This window comes from Mustelus asterias, unplaced genomic scaffold, assembly GCF_964213995.1.
Source record: "Mustelus asterias unplaced genomic scaffold, sMusAst1.hap1.1 HAP1_SCAFFOLD_2202, whole genome shotgun sequence".
Lineage (NCBI taxonomy): Eukaryota > Metazoa > Chordata > Chondrichthyes > Carcharhiniformes > Triakidae > Mustelus > Mustelus asterias.
In genome coordinates, this window is record NW_027592147.1 from 29,041 (window position 1) to 47,500 (window position 18,460).

General features: G+C 54.3%; 1 protein-coding gene across 1 annotated transcript in view; it reads right to left on the bottom strand.

Moving 5' to 3' along the window:
- Positions 1-5,463: 5,463 nt before the first annotated feature.
- Positions 5,464-18,460, bottom strand: part of LOC144489450 (transcription cofactor vestigial-like protein 4) — a gene marked incomplete at its 5' end in the record, with an annotated part of 14,128 nt that continues 1,131 nt past the window's right edge. Inside the window, 3 exons of the mRNA XM_078207311.1 lie at positions 5,464-5,841; positions 6,974-7,094; positions 11,123-11,324. Coding sequence (XP_078063437.1) covers positions 5,588-5,841; positions 6,974-7,094; positions 11,123-11,324 — 577 coding nt within the window. The remainder of the gene's footprint in view (positions 5,842-6,973; positions 7,095-11,122; positions 11,325-18,460) is intronic.

Sequence of the window (18,460 nt, forward strand, 5' to 3'; positions counted from 1 at the left end):
GTGGGAGGGTCAGTGTTGAGGGAGCGCCGCACTGTGGGAGGGTCAGTGCTGAGGGAGCACCGCACTGTGGGAGGGTCAGTGTTGAGGGAGCGCCGCACTGTGGGAGGGTCAGTGCTGAGGGAGCGCCGCACTGTGGGAGGGTCAGTGCTGAGGGAGCACCACACTGTGGGAGGGTCAGTGCTGAGGGAGCGCCGCACTGCGGGAGGGTCAGTGCTGAGGAAGCGCCGCACTGTTGGAGGGTAATTTATGGTGGATGTAAAAGATCTCCCAGAAACACTTGCCAGGAGGGTGGGAGCGGGCAGAGTGTGCGTGGGGGACACAGGATTGTTCTGTCTGGGGTTAATATTTATCACTCAACCACAGAGGTTTAAACAGACCTGCGTGGGATTGTTGTCGGTGCAGTCTCGATGGGCCAAATGGCCTCCTTCTTCACTGTAGATTCTATGAACAAGACAACCTGCGCTTGTAGAACATTGATATTTTATGATCTTACAGTGACTCGTACACTGCGACAAAAACACCTTCATTGACTGAGGCATCGCGGTGGGAGGGGGGTGGAGGAAATGCAAGTGTGCCCCTCCCTCCTCAGGCTGAATGAGGGCCTGCTGTTTGGCTGCAAAAGGCCTTGTCACTCAATGCCATTCCCATCCTGCGCTGCCCACAATCGTCGCTGCTACAGTTGAGGGGGAGGGGGGGGCGTGGCCTCCAGCAGCCACCTCACGACATAAATCACAGCTCTCCCTCCCGGGCATGCATGGCACGCCAAGGCACGTGCAGGCGAGCTGCTTCACCTGTCGGGCACGTGCCAAGGCAGGCCAGAGAGCATCTGGCAGACTGGTTCAACCAGTCGGATGGAGAGGGGAAGAGAGAGAGAGCGAACCACCTGGAACCGTCCCGAGGCCAAGAGACGTGCCATGGCAGAGCGGGCAGGCGATGATCCTTTGTTCGTGAGGCAGTATGTGGGTGGAGGGGAAGGGTGTTGGAAGTCACGAACGTCAAACATAGCTCATAACAATCCAAAACGTCTCGACAAATCAACCCTAAGTTGCTGTGTCTATCATAGAATGGAACGACACAATGTGAGGCCATTCAGCCCATCCAGGCTCTTTGAAAGAGATACTCACTCAGCCCCGCTCTTACCCCTTCAATTTATAAGTATTTCCCCCTTGAGTATTCAATCTAGTTTCCCCCATTCAAAGGTGAATCTGCTTCCAGCCCAATCCAGATCATAATCATTTGTTGGACGCAGGCACTTTGCCCATCACAGTCATTGTGGGAGTGAATGGGAAGGGGTTTGGGTCCATTGGGATTGTGGACAGTGGGAGTGAATGGGAAGGGGTTTGGGTCCATTGGGATTGTGGACAGTGGGAGTGAATGGGAAGGGGTTTGGGTCCATTGGGATTGTGTACAGTGGGAGTGAATGGGAAGGGTTTGGGTCCAGTGGGATTGTGTGCAGTGGGAGTGAATGGGAAGGGGTTTGGGTCCAGTGGGATTGTGTGCAGTGGGAGTGAATGGGAAGGGGTTTGGGTCCTTTGGGATTGTGTACAGTGGGAGTGAATGGGAAGAGGTTTGGTATTGGGATTGTGTGCAGTGGGAGTGAATGGGAAGGGGTTTGGGTCCATTGGGATTGTGTACAGTGAGAGTGAATGGGAAGGGGTTTGGGTCCAGTGGGATTGTGTGCAGTGGGAGTGAATGGGAACGGGTTTGGGTCCATTGGGATTGTGTGCAGTGGGAGTGAATGGGAAGGGGTTTGGGTCCATTGGGATTTTGTACAGTGGGAGTGAATGGGAAGGGGTTTGGGTCAATTGGGATTGTGTGTAGTGGGACTGAATGGGAAGGGCATTGGGATTGTGTACAATGGGAGTGAACAGGAAAGGGTTTGATCCATTGGGATTGTGTACAGTGGGAGTGAATGGGAAGGGGTTTGTCCATTGGGGTAGTGTACAGTGGGAGTGAATGGGAAGGGGATTGGGATTGTGTACAGTGGGAATGAATGGGAAGGAGTTTGGGTCCATTGGGGGTGTGTGCAGTGGGAGTGAATGGGAAGGGGTTTGGGTCCATTGGGATTGTGTACACTGGGAGTGAATGGGAAGGGGTTTGGGTCAATTGGGATTGTGTGTCGTGGGACTGAATGGGAAGAGGATTGGGATTGTGTACAATGGGCGTGAACAGGAAGGAGTTTGATCCATTGGGATTGTGTACAGTGGGAGTGAATGGGAACAGGATTGGGATTGTGTACAGTGGGAGTGAATGGGAAGGGGTTTGGGTCCATTGGGATTGTGTACAGTGGGAGTGAATGGGAAGGGGTTTGGGTCCATTGGGATTGTGTACAGTGGGAGTGAATGGGAAGGGGTTTGGGTCTATTGGGATTGTGTACAGTGGGAGTGAATGGGAAGGGGTTTGGGTCCATTGGGATTGTGTACAGTGGGAGTGAATGGGAACAGGATTGGGATTGTGTACAGTGGGAGTGAATGGGAAGGGGTTTGGGTCCATTGGGATTGTGTACAGTGGGAGTGAATGGGAACAGGATTGGGATTGTGTACAGTGGGAGTGAATGGGAAGGGGTTTGGGTCCATTGGGATTGTGTACAGTGGGAGTGAATGGGAACAGGATTGGGATTGTGTACAGTGGGAGTGAATGGGAAGGGGTTTGGGTCCATTGGGATTGTGTACAAATGGGATGAGACCCGAGAAGATCAATTGATCAGCAATGAGCTCTTCCCAGATTGCAATCCGTGTTCCCAACGTCACTGGGGGCAGGATTATACAAAGTGCAACATTTCACAGAATTAACTCTTCAACTCACATGAAATAGAAACTGCTTTAATCAACAAAAATGCGATGATCCGTATCTTACAAAACCCCAGAGACCCCAATCGTGAATAGTTCACTCCCCTCTGGGGAATATTTTGGGATATTTAATGCGACAGGCACTTTGGAAGGTTCAGCAGGACCAGGTGTGAGGAAATATCCCTTCAATAATTAGAGCAACCTCGGAATCCCACCCTTTGAACATTTGGGCAGGCAGGGATTGTCTCAGCCATGTTCCACGAAGTGTTCGTTTCCCCCCCCCCATCCCTTCGTCCCCATCATTATGCCGACTCCCCCTTCAGCTCGGAAAGGGGGCACCCAATTTGCACAAAGCAAATTCCCACGGGTAACCGTTAATGGCCAGGTGCTTGAGAGGCCGAAATTCGAGGAACGTGGAGATCTCGGACGGATGTAGGAGGTTACAGAGATAGGGAGGGTTGTAGGGGCTGGAGGAGGTTACAGAGATAGGGAGGGTTGTAGGGGCTGGAGGGGATTACAGAGATAGGGAGGGTTGTAGGGGCTGGAGGAGGTTACAGAGATAGGGAGGGTTCTAGGGGCTGGAGGAGGTAACAGAGATAGGGAGGGTTGTAGGAGCTGGAGGAGGTTACAGAGATAGGGAGGGTTGTAGGGGCAGGAGGAGGTTACAGAGATAAGGAGGGTTGTAGGGGCTGGAGGAGGTTGCCACGATAGGGAGGGTTGTAGTGGCTGGAGGTGGTTACAGAGGTAAGGGGGGGTTGTAGGGGCTGGAGGAGGTGACAGAGATAGGGAGGGTTGTAGGGGCTGGAGGAGGTTACAGAGATAGGGAGGGTTGTAGGGGCTGGAGGAGGTTACAGAGATAGGGAGGGTTGTAGGGGCTGGAGGAGGTTACAGAGATAGGGAGAGTTGTAGGGGCTGGAGGAGGTTACAGAGATAGGGAGGGCTGTTGGGCTGGAGGAAGTTACAGTGATGGCAGGGGGTGGGGGCTGTGAGGAGGGCATGGAGGGATTTGAAAGTGAGGATGAGAATTTTAAAATGGAGGTGTTGCCGGACCGGGGGCTGGGGGTCGGGGGGCGGGGGGGGGGGGGGGGGGGTTGGGTGCGTTTGGTGGGGAGAGTACGAGAGAGATGAATGGGGACTCAGTGCGAGTTCAATCATGGGGGGCAGAGTTGGGGACGTGATGAAGTTTCTGGAGGGTAGGATGTGGGAGATGTGCCTCGGGCGCGTGAATGAACTGGCGTAACCTGGGACTGTCACCAGGGGGAGAGACAGTGTCAGTCACGAGGGAAATGGAGCGGGAAGTGAAAACAGCGACTCCGTCATGCTGGTATTTGATTAAGGCAGCGTGGAAGTTGGAGGAATCTTCCTCAGCGAAGAGCAAGAGCAGTGGGTGAGCGAGGCCGATGATTCTTCAGTGAAGACAGTGTCGGAGAAGAGAAGAAAGCTGCAATGGTAAAGACTGTTGTGAAGATCGCTGTTGATGAGATTCCAATGAGTCACCTCTCTCCCTGTGTACTGAAGACCAGGATCTGGACTCTTGGCTGGGTTCGGAGATCAGCTGACCGGTCCGTAGTCTGGCCGGGCTCTGGAAGGCACGGGGGAGTAAGGGTAAGGAGCGGTTTGTTTGGAGGTCCGTGCGCACTCCCTCCAACATCGACTTTGCCAGCCGCTGAATGTGTTTGGTACGTTTGCCACCCCCAACCCGTCATCAGCCTTTTTGGCGGGACTCAGAGGCCAGGCTCCCCCGGCGAGTTGGCGGGGTCGTATGACTTCCCCACGGAAGGCGCGAGGCGGTCCCACTCCCTGCTCCCTGCCCTGTAACGGGTTCCCGGCAGAGCAGTCGATCCCGGGAGTGTTGGACATATGGGCACCATGCCCCCACGGGCTGGCATGAATTTTCTTCACCGCCAGATCTCGGTGTCAATCTCGCACCAGAAATCCCCTTTCGTCCTTCGCAGGAAGGTGTTCCCAGGGAACTCAATGTGAGGATTTGAGGATCGTGGGCAGAACCACTGCAGAATCTCCTCCCCCGTCACCGCCCGAGACCAGGTTGAAGTCTGCTCTTCTTTCCTGGAAGAATTATTCAAGGTTAACAACCCCTTGAACGGTCAGTCAGTCATGCCAGGCTGGATTGCCCCTTGAGAAGGTGGTGGGTGAGTTGCCATCATGAACTCGTTGCAGTCCCGTGTGGTGTAGGTACACCCACAGTGCTGTTAGGGAGGGAGTTCCAGGATTTTGACCCAGCCACAGTGAAGGAACAGCCGATATATTTCCAAGTCGGGATGGTGTGTGTGTTTGGGGCTCGGAGGGGGCAACTTGCAGGTGGTGGATGTTCCCCATGACATCTGCTGCCCTCGTCCTTCTTGTGGGTAGAGGTTGCGGGTTAAGGCGGCGCTGTCGAAGGAGCCTTGGCGAGTTGCTGTAGTGCCATCTTGTACAGACTGCTGCCGCTGTGCATCGGTGGTGGAGGGAGTACAAAGGGGTTGTCGGTCGGTGCTGCAACACCTCTTGGTCCCAGGGAGGTGAAGGTTCAGTCAAGGATTTGGTTTCTCAAGTGGAATGGACACACCAGAGGCAGTGTGGAGCACAGGGAAGGAAAGCTTCACATGGCTGTGATACAGGGCCTACTGCTCACTCTCAACATCGCCTGGGTTTCAAAGGAGCTCACAGGACTACCTGAGCATCTTTCACTCCATCGCTGGCGTGATTTGGTTGCTTGGGAGTTCTTGCACCAAACGGAGCCTGGGGCACTTCCTGGCAATGAGGGAGGAGGAGTGTTCTGTGCTGGTGGGGCCTGTGGCCTAGGAGAACAGGATGGGTGCCTTCTCAGAGCAAGGTGTCCCCTCGTTGGTCGGCGCGGAGTCCTCAGGGCTGGAGTCTCCACCCCCTTTGATCTGAAGCCACTTCTCGCCCAAAGCCTTGGCGAAATGATCGTCCACGGAGCCCGAGATGGAGACGCTGTTGGCGGGGGGCGCAGGCAGCTGGTACTCTCGACCTAGGCTCCTCCGGAAGTGTTCATCCACCACAGAGTCGCAGGAGACAGTCCGGTCAGGAGCTGGTGAGCAGAGAGAGAGAGAAGGATGAAGGGGAGTCCAGAGACATGTTTTGGCAACAACATAAAGGGAGCTTTACTCTGTATCTAATCCCGTGCTGTCCCTGTCCTGGGAGTGTTTGATGGGGACAGTGTAGAGGGAGCTTTACTCTGTATCTAACCCCGTGCTGTACCTGTCCTGGGAGTGTTTGATGGGGACAGAGTAGAGGGAGTTTAATAAATGTAGAACTTACACTCACATTCCAACAATTATCTTGTAATTCAGTTTGTGTCCATATAATGCCCTGTTTGTGAACTGAACTCTTCATTCACCTGATGAAGGGGCAAAGCTCTGAAAGCTCGCGCTACCAAATAAACCTGTTGGACTTTAACTTGGTGTTGTTAGACTACTTACTGTGCGCTCACTGGAACACTCTGATATGTCCCACACCCCTCACTGTAACACTCTGATATCTCCCACACCCCTCACTGTAACACTCTGATATCTCCCACACCCCTCACTGTAACACTCTGATATCTTCCACACCCCTCACTGTAACACTCTGATATATCCCACACCCCTCACTGTAACACTGTGAGATATCCCACATCCCTCACTGTAACACTCTGATATAACCCACATCCCTCACTGTGACACTCTGATATATCCCACACCCCTCACTGTAACACTGTGAGATATCCCACATCCCTCACTGTAACACTCTGATATAACCCACATCCCTCACTGTGACACTCTGATATACCCCACACCCCTCACTGTAACACTCTGATATCTCCCACACCCCTCACTGTAACACTCTGATATCTCCCACACCCCTCACTGTCACACTCTGATATCTCCCACACCCCTCACTGTAACACTCTGATATATCCCACACCCCTCACTGTAACACTGTGAGATATCCCACATCCCTCACTGTAACACTCTGATATAACCCACATCCCTCACTGTGACACTCTGATATATCCCACACCCCTCACTGTAACACTCTGATGTATCCCACACCCCTCACTGTAACACTGATATATCCTACACCCCTCACTGTAACACTCTGATATACCCCACACCTCTCACTGTAACACTCTGATATACCCCACACCACTCACTGTAACATATCCTAAACCCTGGACTTACCCTCTGTATCTGGGCGATAGCTGAAGGATACAGCTGTCTTGTGCTCGTTCATCGCTGATGTCCGTGAGTGCCCACAATGCCGGTAGCTGGACGATGCGCATGTAATGACAGATGGCCGCATCTGTGGAGAAGGCAAAAGAATAGGGGTCATCACTGCCTGTTCGGTCGTGGCCAGGACTCACAGTGTGCCTTGTTCCTGCAAGGTCACCCTTTGACCCCTGAACTCTGGAATTAGACCGGTCTGACCTGCCTTGCATTGACTGCTGGAGAGGATGATGAAACCCGGTCACAGTCCAGTCCCCATGTTATCATGGACCCAAAGCATTCATTCTTGTTCCTGTTTTGCTCTCCAGGGAGGGGGGGGCGCCATTTTGGATTGTCGTGACGATGAAATTTCCTGGCGATCGTGAGTCTTTGGAATCCCCGACCTCAGAGGGAGCTCGGTCGTTGAGCATATCCGAGGCAGCACATCGAGAGATTCTTGAACGCTGAGGGAATCAAGCGATGGTGGGGGAGGGGTGGGCGCGGAGAGGTGGAACCAAGGTGGAAGAGCAGCCATGACGGTATTGAAAGCAGGGCGGAGGGGCTGAATGGCCACCCCTTGGCCCTATTTCTGAGCTTGCACCTGCTAACAATGTAAGGTATGAAAGAGGGCGAGTAGTGGCTCTCCGAGAATCTGCATCACAGACCTGATGAGTTGCCATGGCAATAGAAACGAGCAATTCTTCCCCAATGCCCGAGACAGAAGATTTTGAGATAATTGAGCGTCAACCTTGGGGCCGGGATGTCACACTCTGGTGTAGCCATTCAGACCTACATCCATGTTTGGGTCAAGTTTTTTATTTATCCACTCAGGATGCTTCGCTGGCCGGGCCCAGCATTTATCGTCCCTAATTGCCCCCTTGAGAATGTGGTGGGTGAGCCGCCATCTTGAACCACCACAGTCCCATGTGGTGTAGGTACACCCACAGCGCTGTTAGGGAGGGAGCTCCAGGATTTTGACCCAGCCAGAGAGAAGGAACGGCCGATATTTTTGTAGGGATGGTGTGTGTGTGTGTCGGGCCGGGGGGGGGGGGGGGGGGGGCTCGGAGGGGGGAACTTGCAGGCGGTGGGTGTTCCCCATGGCGTCTGCTGCCCTTGTCCTTCTAGGGGATAGAGGTGGCGGGTTTGGGCGGCGCTGTGGAAGGAGCCTTGGCGAGTCGCTGCGGTGCATCTTGTAGACGGTACACACTGCTGCTGCTGTGCGTCGGTGGTGGAGGGAGTGAATGTTGAGGGTGGGGGGTTAGCGTGTCGATCGAGCGGGGGGGGGGGCTGCTTTGTCCCGGATGGTGTCGAGCTTCTCGAGTGTTGTCGGAGCCGCGCTCATCCAGGCGAGTGGGAGAGTATTCCATCACACTCCTGACTCGTGCCTTGTAGATGGTGGACAGGCTTTTGGGGGGAGTCAGGAGGTGAGTTACTCTCCGCAGGATTCCCAGCCTCTGACCTGCTCTGGGAGCCACAGTATTTATGTGGCTGGGCTGCAGGAACTGAGACATTTATGGGTGATTATTTACAAATGTTTGCAAGTGTTAAAGAAAATGCAGCTTAGACTCTTGACTATATTGCCAGAGGTGTAGAGTACAAGAGAAAGGAAGATAACCGATACAGCAGCAGATCAAGGCATGATATGGAGTTGAGAGCGTTAGCTTATGAGGAGAGACTGAGTAGACTGGGACTATATTCATTGGAATTCAGAAGAATGAGCGGAGATCTTACAGAAACAAGGGGTGGCACGGTGGCACAGTGGTTAGAACTGCTGCCTCACAGCGCCAGGGACCTGGGTTCGATTCCTGGCTTGGGTCACTGTGAGTGTGGAGTTTGCACATTCTCCCCATGTTTGTGTGGGTTTCCTCCGGGTGCTCCAGTTTCCTCCCACTGTCCAAATATGTGCTGGTTAAGTGGATTGGCCATGCTAAATTATCCCTCAGTGTTACCCAAACAGGTGCCGGAGTGTGGCGACTAGGGGATTTTCACAGTAACTTCATTGCAGTGTTAATGTAAGCCTGCTTGTGACTAATAAATAAACTTTTAAACTTTAAGATTATGAAGGGAACAGAAAAGATAGAAGCAGTTGTTTCCACTGGTGGGTGAAACCAACTGAGTTGAGGAGGAACTTCTTCACACAAAGGGTTGTGAATCTGTGGAATTCCCTGCCCAGTGAAGCAGTTGAGACTTCCTCATTGAATGTTTTTAAGGCAAGGATAGATAAATTTTTGAACTGTAAAGGAATTAAGGGTGATGGTGAGCGGGCGGGTAAGTGGAGCTGAGTCCACAAAAAGATCAGCCATGATCTTATTGAATAGTGGAGCTGGCTCGAGGGGCCAGATGGCCTACTCCTGCTCCTAGTTCTTATGTTCTTATGACATGACGACAAGCAGCAGGATTCTGGGAAGAGTTGGCCCCCATGGGGAGAGGAAGGTCAAGATCAAGATGCTTTGAAGCAACACTCTGCATTTTTCTAGCGCCCATCACCACAGTAAAACGCACCCAAGTCGCTTCATGGCAGCGTCAATCAGACAGAATCTGACCCCGAGACACATCGGGAGATATCAGGGACAGGCCACCAAAAACTCGGTCACAGAAGGCGGTTTGTGAGAAGTGTCTTAAAGGAAAAGAGAGACAGACAGACAGACAGTGAGAGAGAGAGAGAGAGCAAGAGAGACAGTGTGAGTGAGAGAGTGAGAGTGAAAATCAGAGAAAGAGGGAGAGGGAGACAGAGAGCCAGACAGAGAGAGAGAGAGCCAGACAGAGAGAGAGAGAGACAGTGGGAGAGAGAGAGAGACAGTGGGAGAGAGAGAGAGACAGTGGGAGAGAGAGAGAGACAGTGGGAGAGAGAGAGAGACAGTGGAGAGAGAGAGAGAGAGACAGTGGGAGAGAGAAAGAGAGAGACAGTGGGAGAGAGAAAGAGAGAGACAGTGGGAGAGAGAGAGAGAGACTGTGGGAGAGAGAGAGAGAGAGAGACTGTGGGAGAGAGAAAGAGAGAGACTGTGGGAGAGAGAAAGAGAGAGACTGTGGGAGAGAGAAAGAGAGAGACTGTGGGAGAGAGAAAGAGAGAGACTGTGGGAGAGAGAGAGAGAGAGAGACTGTGGGAGAGAGAAAGAGAGAGACAGTGGGAGAGAGAGAGAGAGACAGTGGGAGAGAGAGAGAGACGGAGAGAGAGAGACAGGGAGAGAGAGAGAGACAGACAGGCAGAGTGAGAGAGAGAGAGAGAGACAGGCAGAGAGAGAGAGAGAGAGACAGGCAGAGAGAGAGAGAGACAGGCAGAGAGAGAGAGAGTCAGGCAGAGAGAGAGAGAGACAGGCAGAGAGAGAGAGAGACAGGCAGAGAGAGAGAGAGAGACAGGCAGAGAGAGAGAGACAGGCAGAGAGAGAGAGTGAGAGAGACAGTGGGAGAGAGAGAGAGAGACAGACAGTGAGAGAGCGTGTGACAGGGAGAGCGAGAGAGAGACAGGGAGAGATAGAAAGAGCTCGAGGGAGATTTACCCAGGACACTTCCCAGGGGCTTCAGTTCATGCGGAGAGAGACTGGGAGAAGCTGGGATCGTTCTCCTTTAGAGCAGAGAAGGTTCGGGGGGGGGATTTAATGGAGGCCGTCACTATCACGAGGGGGCTTCGATTGAGTGAATGAGGAGAAAGTGTTTCCCCAGCGGCAGGAGGGTCGGGAACCGGAGGAGGAGGCAGAATGACAGATTGTGAAGAGAATCGGAGAAGAATCAGGGGGAAGGGGAAGAGGAGGAGAGTTTTATTTATTGACGCGGCGAGTTGTTGTGATCTGGAAGGTGCTGCCCGAGAGGGCGATGGCAGCAGATTCACCCTCGGGAAAGGGGAAATTGGAGAAGTACGAGGAAGGTGAAAGATTTGCAGGGCTGTGGGGGGAGAGAGAGTGGGGGACTGATCAAAGAGCTGGCACAGTTAGACGGGATGAATGGCCCAATACTTGGTTGCATTATGAGTGTGTTTGACAGGACAATGTGGAGGGAGATTGACAATGGTTCCACTAAATCCAGCTGGAGCATGCTGGGAGGCACGGGGCACAGCTTCCGTGCTAGGCCACGATCCCAAAAACCATCCTTCCGAAACACTCTGGGGCGAAATCCACCCTGGTCCCTTACCTGCTGGAGCATGCTGGGAGGCAGTGCGCTGCTGGGGTCGGAGGTCGCTCTGCTGGGACACGGCCGTTTCTTGATCAGGGCCAGCGGCTGGTCGGCAGGAGGGCCTCGGGCCTGCGGCAGGGGCTTGTGGTGCGGGCAGGTGGCGGCGAGGCCCGGGCTCCGCCCCGGCTCCCCCAGGCCTTTACTGGCGACGGGTCTGTCCCTATCGGGGGAGAGAATGAACGGAAGAGTGAGACCTGGTCAAGTGCAAACGCGGCAGCTCCGTCGAGAGAGTTGGGGGAGTGCGCCCAGGTTCCCCCGAGGTGGCGATCTGTTCGAAAGTGAAGCGGGAGAGAGGCCGGCTTGGAAGCTCTCAGCCCCTCCCCCAAATCCCGTCTGGGTGAGGGAGGAGAGGGGAGCGAGGGTGCACTAATTGTCATGGAGCGTCATGCCCTGTCAAAATCACACACCTTGACCTTGAAGGAGCGAGGTTAGAGTGGGGGCCGAGGGTTAAAGGTCAGTGGGGAACATGGCGGACGTGAATTGCGTCAAACCAGCGAGTTTGTCATTTCAACAGAATCACCAGCAAAGGCAAATCGAGCCCCAGAAACAGGCCATTCAGCCCATCCGCTCTGTTCCGGTGTCTCTGCCCCCACACACCAGCCTCCTCCCAACCAATACTTCATCTCCCCCATATCCTTCTGTTCCTTTCTCCCTCATGCATTTATCCAGCTTCTCCCCGCCCGCCCCCCTCCCCCCGCCACCCCCACCCCCCCAACGCCTTAAACACATCGACACGATTCACCTCAAGCACTCCCTGTGGGAGGGACTTCCACACTCTCCCCACTCTCTGGATAAAGACGGTGAGAGAAAAGGCAAACTGTGCTCATCGCTTCAAAACGCGGTCACCGTAGTGATGTAGGAGACATGGCAGCCAAATTGCGCACAGCAAGATCCCACAATTGGTGCCGCATGCCCTCAGCACAGACCCACTAACAGTGCGGCGCTCCCTCAGCACTGACCCTCTGACAGTGCGACACTCCCTCAGCACTGACCCTCCGACTATGCGGCGCTCCCTCAGCACTGACCCTCTGACAGTGCGACACTCCCTCAGCACCGACCCTCCGACAGTGCGGCGCTCCCTCAGCACTGACCCTCTGACAGTGCGACACTCCCTCAGCACTGACCCTCCGACAGTGCGGCGCTCCCTCAGCACCGACCCTCCGACAGTGCGGCGCTCCCTCACTATTCGTACATAGTGTCCAACCTGCATTATGGGAGTCGAATGCATAACCTTCTGTCTTGAAGGCACGGAAAGGGGGCGATTCTTGCACAGCGGGCCAGGAGACTCAAGCAGAGGCTGTTTTCCGGAGTGGAGCTGCATAATTTATGTTAATGGACATTTTAATATGTTTTAAATATCATTGGCTGGCCGGGACTGAGAGCTCCGGGCCTGGTACCGTCTCTCCCCCGCCCTCTGGTGTGAAGATGGGCGATCAAAGCCCGGATTGGGTGCCTGGAGAGGTGCCCCCTTGGACATTGTTCCCTTGGCAGTGCCAGTGTGGGCTCCCTGTCACTGCCCAAAGGGGCAAGGTGCCAATGCCCAGAGGGCAACCTGACAACCCATTGGGCATTGAGCAGTACCAAGGAGTGGGCCCAAATGGGGTGGGGGGGGGGGCGGTGGCAGAGCCTGTTGGTGGCGGGACCTCTGGGGTGGGGGAGACCGGTGAGCGGCGGGGTGGAGACCAGTGGGGGGGTGGGGTGGTCACCTGCTGCTACTCTACACTCGGCTGAGTGATATAAGGAGGGGGACCAGCGATCGGGGCTGGCACTCAGGGGGGGCGGTCAGCCTGCTGGGGCGTGGGTGGGGCGGGGAGTGGGGGGGGGGGGGCGGTCAGCCTGCTGGGGCGTGGGTGGGGCGGGGGGGGGGGGGGTGGAGGGGGTGGTTCGGGAGATCTGGGCAGGGGGCGGGGACATTGAGGTGAGATGAGGGGGCGATGCGGGGAATGGAGGTCGAGGCTGGCCTGGACATGTTCAGGGAAGCCAGCAATCAGACTATGGGGAGGGGGGATGGGAGGGGTCAGAGGGCCAGTGATGGTGGGGGTGGGGGGGTGGCTGTGCTGGCCAGCGACTGGGAGGCCGGCAGTGTGGGGCCATTGCGCAGGCGCCGATCTGGGCTCTCACAGATTGGCGCATGCACAATGGCTCACTGAGCGCTACGCTGCCAGCCTTTCCAGCGGGAATAGGCCCCATCCACTGAATTTCAGCATGGTTCCCACTGAGGCTCTCCGCGGTGCACAGTGTGGGAGATTCTTCTTGAAACTCCCACTGAAATGCCGCTAGGATTTACTCCAGTTTTCATGTGAATTCGACACACAGTATTTTTGGGAGAATCGCCCCCAAAGTCTTTAAATCTGGGAGTGTTTGATGGGGACAGTGTAGAGGGAGCTTTACTCTGTATCTAACCCCGTGCTGTACCTGTCCTGGGAGTGTTTGATGGGGACAGTGTAGAGGGAGCTTTACTCTGTATCTAACCCCGTGCTGTACCTGTCCTGGGAGTGTTTGATGGGGACAGTGTAGAGGGAGCTTTACTCTGTATCTAACCCCGTGCTGTACCTGTCCTGGGAGTGTTTGATGGGGACAGTGTAGAGGGAGCTTTACTCTGTATCTAACCCCGTGCTGTGCCTGTCCTGGGAGTGTTTGATGGGGTCAGTGTGGAGGGAGCTTTACTCTGTATCAAACCCCGTGCTGTACCTGGCCTGGGTGTGTGAACTCCTGCCTCTGGCACCTTTTAAGATATTTGATTCCCTTTTATTGATATGTAATGTTCTGATGCGTTCTGCGTAACTGGCTGATATGTTTGCAGAACTGATAATCACAGGCATCTCTGCCATTTACCAACACTAATCGTAATTGAGAAGCCTGCTTTGAGCGGGGAGATAGGCCGATGTGGAGCCTGGGGCCTTGTCGCCAAGGACTGCTGGTAACACCTCCAGCAGTGCTGCTGAGAGGAGTCTGCACACTCTCCTCTCAAGGCGTGAGATCACTTTTTCATTTATGTGGGCTTCCATTTGAGATCCCCATCGCCCCCGCCCCGATTCCACCTCCACTGCCCTCCCGCCCATCTCCCATTCCCCCTCCACTGCCCACCCACCCATCTCCCATTCCCCCCCCCATTCCCCCTCCACTGCCCTCCCGCCCATCTCCCATTCCCCCTCCACTGCCCACCCACCCATCTCCCATTCCCCCCCCCATTCCCCCTCCACTGCCCTCCCGCCCATCTCCCATTCCCCCTCCACTGCCCACCCACCCATCTCCCATTCCCCCCCCATTCCCCCTCCACTGCCCTCCCGCCCATCTCCCATTCCCCCTCCACTGCCCACCCACCCATCTCCCATTCCCCCCCCCATTCCCCCTCCACTGCCCTCCCGCCCATCTCCCATTCCCCCTCCACTGCCCACCCACCCATCTCCCATTCCCCCCCCATTCCCCCTCCACTGCCCTCCCGCCCATCTCCCATTCCCCCTCCACTGCCCACCCACCCATCTCCCATTCCCCCTCCACAGCCCACCCACCCATCTCCCATTCCCCCCCCATTCCCCCTCCACTGCCCTCCCACCCATCTCCCATTCCCCCTCCACTGCCCTCCCGCCCATCTCCCATTCCCCCTCCACTGCCCACCCACCCATCTCCCATTCCCCCCCCCATTCCCCCTCCACTGCCCTCCCGCCCATCTCCCATTCCCCCTCCACTGCCCACCCACCCATCTCCCATTCCCCTCCATTCCCCCTCCACTGCCCTCCCGCCCATCTCCCATTCCCCCTCCACTGCCCACCCACCCATCTCCCACCCCCATTCCCCCTCCACTGACCACCCGCCCATCTCCCATTCTCCCTCCACTGCCCACCCGCCCATCTCCCACCACCTTTCCCCTGCCCTCATTCCCCCCGCCCACCATTCCTCCTCCACTGCCCACCCGCCCATCCCCCCACCCCCATTTCCCCTGCCCTCATTCCCCCCGCCCACCTTCCTCCTCCACTGCCCACCCACCCATCCCCCATTCCACCTTCACTGCCCACCCACCCATCCCCCCGCCCACATTCCCCTCCACTGCCCACTTGCCCATCCCCCCCATCCCCCATTCCCCCTCCACTGCCCACCCGCCCATACCCCATTCCCCCTCCACTGCACATCCGCCCATCCCGCATTCCCCATCCATTGCACACCTGCCCATCCCCTCCGCCCCATTCCCCCTCCACTGCCCAACCCCCCCACCCCCACTCCCCCTCCACTGCCCACCTGCCCATCCCCTCCGCCCCATTCCCCCCTCCACAGCCCACTTGCCCATCCCCCAAGGACAGTCTTTCAGCTTTCCTCATTCACCTGCCATCCTCCACATGACTGAGATGGTCACAACCGCAGCGGCTGCCCGCTGTCTGAACCTGCGCTGGTTTTCGTTAACCATAGAACCATAGAACATTACAGCACAGAAACAGGCCTTTTGGCCCTTCTTGGCTGTGCCGAACCATTTTTCTCCCTTGTCCCACTGACCTGCACCTGGACCATATCCCTCCACACCCCTCTCATCCATGTACCTGTCCAAGTTTTTCTTAAATGTTAAAAGTGAGCCCGCATTCACCACCTCATCTGGCAGCTCATTCCAAACTCCCACCACTCTCTGTGTGAAGAAGCCCCCCCTAATATTCCCTTTAAACTTTTCTCCTTTCACCCTTAACCCATGCCCTCTAGTTATTTTCTCTCCGAACCTCAGTGGAAAAAGCCTGCTTGCATTCACTCTATCGATACCCATCATAATTTTATACACCTCTATCAAATCTCTCCTCATTCCTCTCCACTCCAGGGAATAAAGTCCTAACCTATTCAACCTTTCTCTGTAACTCAGTTTCTCAAGTCCCGGCAACATCCTTATAAACCTTCTCTGCACTCTTTCAACCTTATTAATATCCTTCCTGTAATTAGGTGACCAAAACTGCACACAATACTCTAAATTCGGCCTCACCAATGTCTTATACAACCTCACCATAACATTCCAACTCCTATACTCAATACTTTGATTTATAAAGGCCAATGTACCAAAAGTACTCTTTACGACCCTATCTACCTGTGACGCCACTTTTAGGGAATTATGTATCTGTATTCCCAGATCCCTCTGTTCTACTGCACTCTTCAGTGTCCGACCATTTACCTTGTATGTTCTACCTTGGTTTGTCCTTCCAAAGTGCAATACCTCACACTTGTCTGCATTAAACTCCATCTGCCATTTTTCAGCCCATTTTTCTAGCTGGTCCAAATCCCGCTGCAAGCTTTGAAAACCTTCCTCACTGTCCACTACACCTCCAATCTTTGTATCATCAGCAAATTTGCTGATCCAATTTACCACATTGTCATCCAGATCATTGATATAGATGACAAACAACAATGGACCCAGCACTGATCCCTGTGGCACACCACTAGTCACAGGCCTCCACTCAGATAAGCAATCCTCCACTACCACTCTCTGGCTTCTTCCATTGAAAGACAGTAAGAGTTTTAACAACACCAGGTTAAAGTCCAACAGGTTTATTTGGTAGCAAATACCACTAGCTTTCAGAGCGCTGCTCATTCGTCAGATGGAGTGGATATCTGCTCTCAAACAGGGCATACAGAGACACAAAATCAAGTTACAGAATACTGATTAGAATGCGAATCTCTACAACCAACCAGGTCTTAAAGATACAGACAATGTGAGTGGAGGGAGCATTAAGCACAGGTTAAAGAGATGTGTATTGTCTCCAGACAGGACAGCCAGTGAGATTCTGCAAGCCCAAAAGGCAAGCTGTGGGGGTTACTGATAGTGTGACATAAACCCAACATCCCGGTTTAGGCCGTCCTCATGTGTGCGGAACTTGGCTATCAGTCTCTGCTCAGCGACTCTGCGCTGTCGTGTGTCATGAAGGCCGCCTTGGAGAACGCTTACCCGAAGATCAGAGGCTGAATGCCCGTGACCGCTGAAGTGCTCCCCCACAGGAAGAGAACAGTCTCGCTTGGTGATTGTCGAGCGGTGTTCATTCATCCGTTGTCGTAGCGTCTGCATGGTTTCCCCAATGTACCATGCCTCGGGACATCCTTTCCTGCAGCGTATCAGGTAGACAACGTTGGCCGAGTTGCAAGAGTAGGTACCGTGTACCTGGTGGATGGTGTTCTCATCCGTCACATTGTCTGTATCTTTAAGTCCTGGTTGGCTGTAGGGATTCGCATTCTAATCAGTATTCTGCGACTTGATTTTGTGTCTCTGTGCCCTGTTTGAGAGCAGATTTCCACTCCATCTGACGAAGGAGCAGCGCTCTGAAAGCTAATGGTATATTCTACCAAATAAACCTGTTGGACTTTAACCTGGTGTTGTTAAAACTCTGACTGTGTTTACCCCAATCCAATGCCGGCATCTCCACATCATTCTTCCATTGAGCTAATGTCTAATCCAATTTACCACCTCTCCATGTATACCTAGCGACTGAACCTTCCTGACTAACCTCCCATGCGGGACCTTGTCAAAGGCCTGAAGTCCATGTAGACAACATCCATTGCCTTCCCTTCATCCACTTTCCTGGTAACCTCCTCGAAAAACTCTAATTAACATCTGACTTCCTGCACTCGCTCTCTTGTGTTAGATTGTACACACTCGCTCCCCACTTTGATAACATTACGATTTTAAAATCCATATCCCTGCTTCCAAAATCCTCGAGGGCCTCAGCCCCACTCTCCCCACAGTGCTCTAAACACTTTCAATAAAACACACATCCCTCCCTATCGCTTTAACCTCCTCCAGCCCCCAGAATGCTCCCTATCTCTATAACCTCCTCCAGCCCCCAGAATGCTCCCTATCTCTATAGCCTCCTCCAGTCCCTACAACCCTTCCTATCTCTGTAACCTCCTCCAGCCCCTACAACCCTCCCTATCTCTGTAACCTCCTCCAGTCCCTACAACCCTCCCTATCTCTATAACCTCCTCCAGCCCCCAGAATGCTCCCTACCTCTATAGCCTCCTCCAGTCCCTACAACCCTTCCTATCTCTGTAACCTCCTCCAGCCCCTACAACCCTCCCTATCTCTGTAACCTCCTCCAGCCCCTACAACCCTCCCTATCTCTGTAACCTCCTCCAGTCCCTACAACCCTCCCTATCTCTGTAACCTCCTCCAGTACCTACAACCCTCTCTATCTCTGTAACCTCCTCCAGTCCCTACAACCCTCCCTATCTCTGTAACCTCCTCCAGCCCCTACAACCCTCCCTATCTCTGTAACCTCCTCCAGCCCCTATAACCCTCCCTATCGCTGTAACCTCCTCCAGTCTTACAACCTTCCC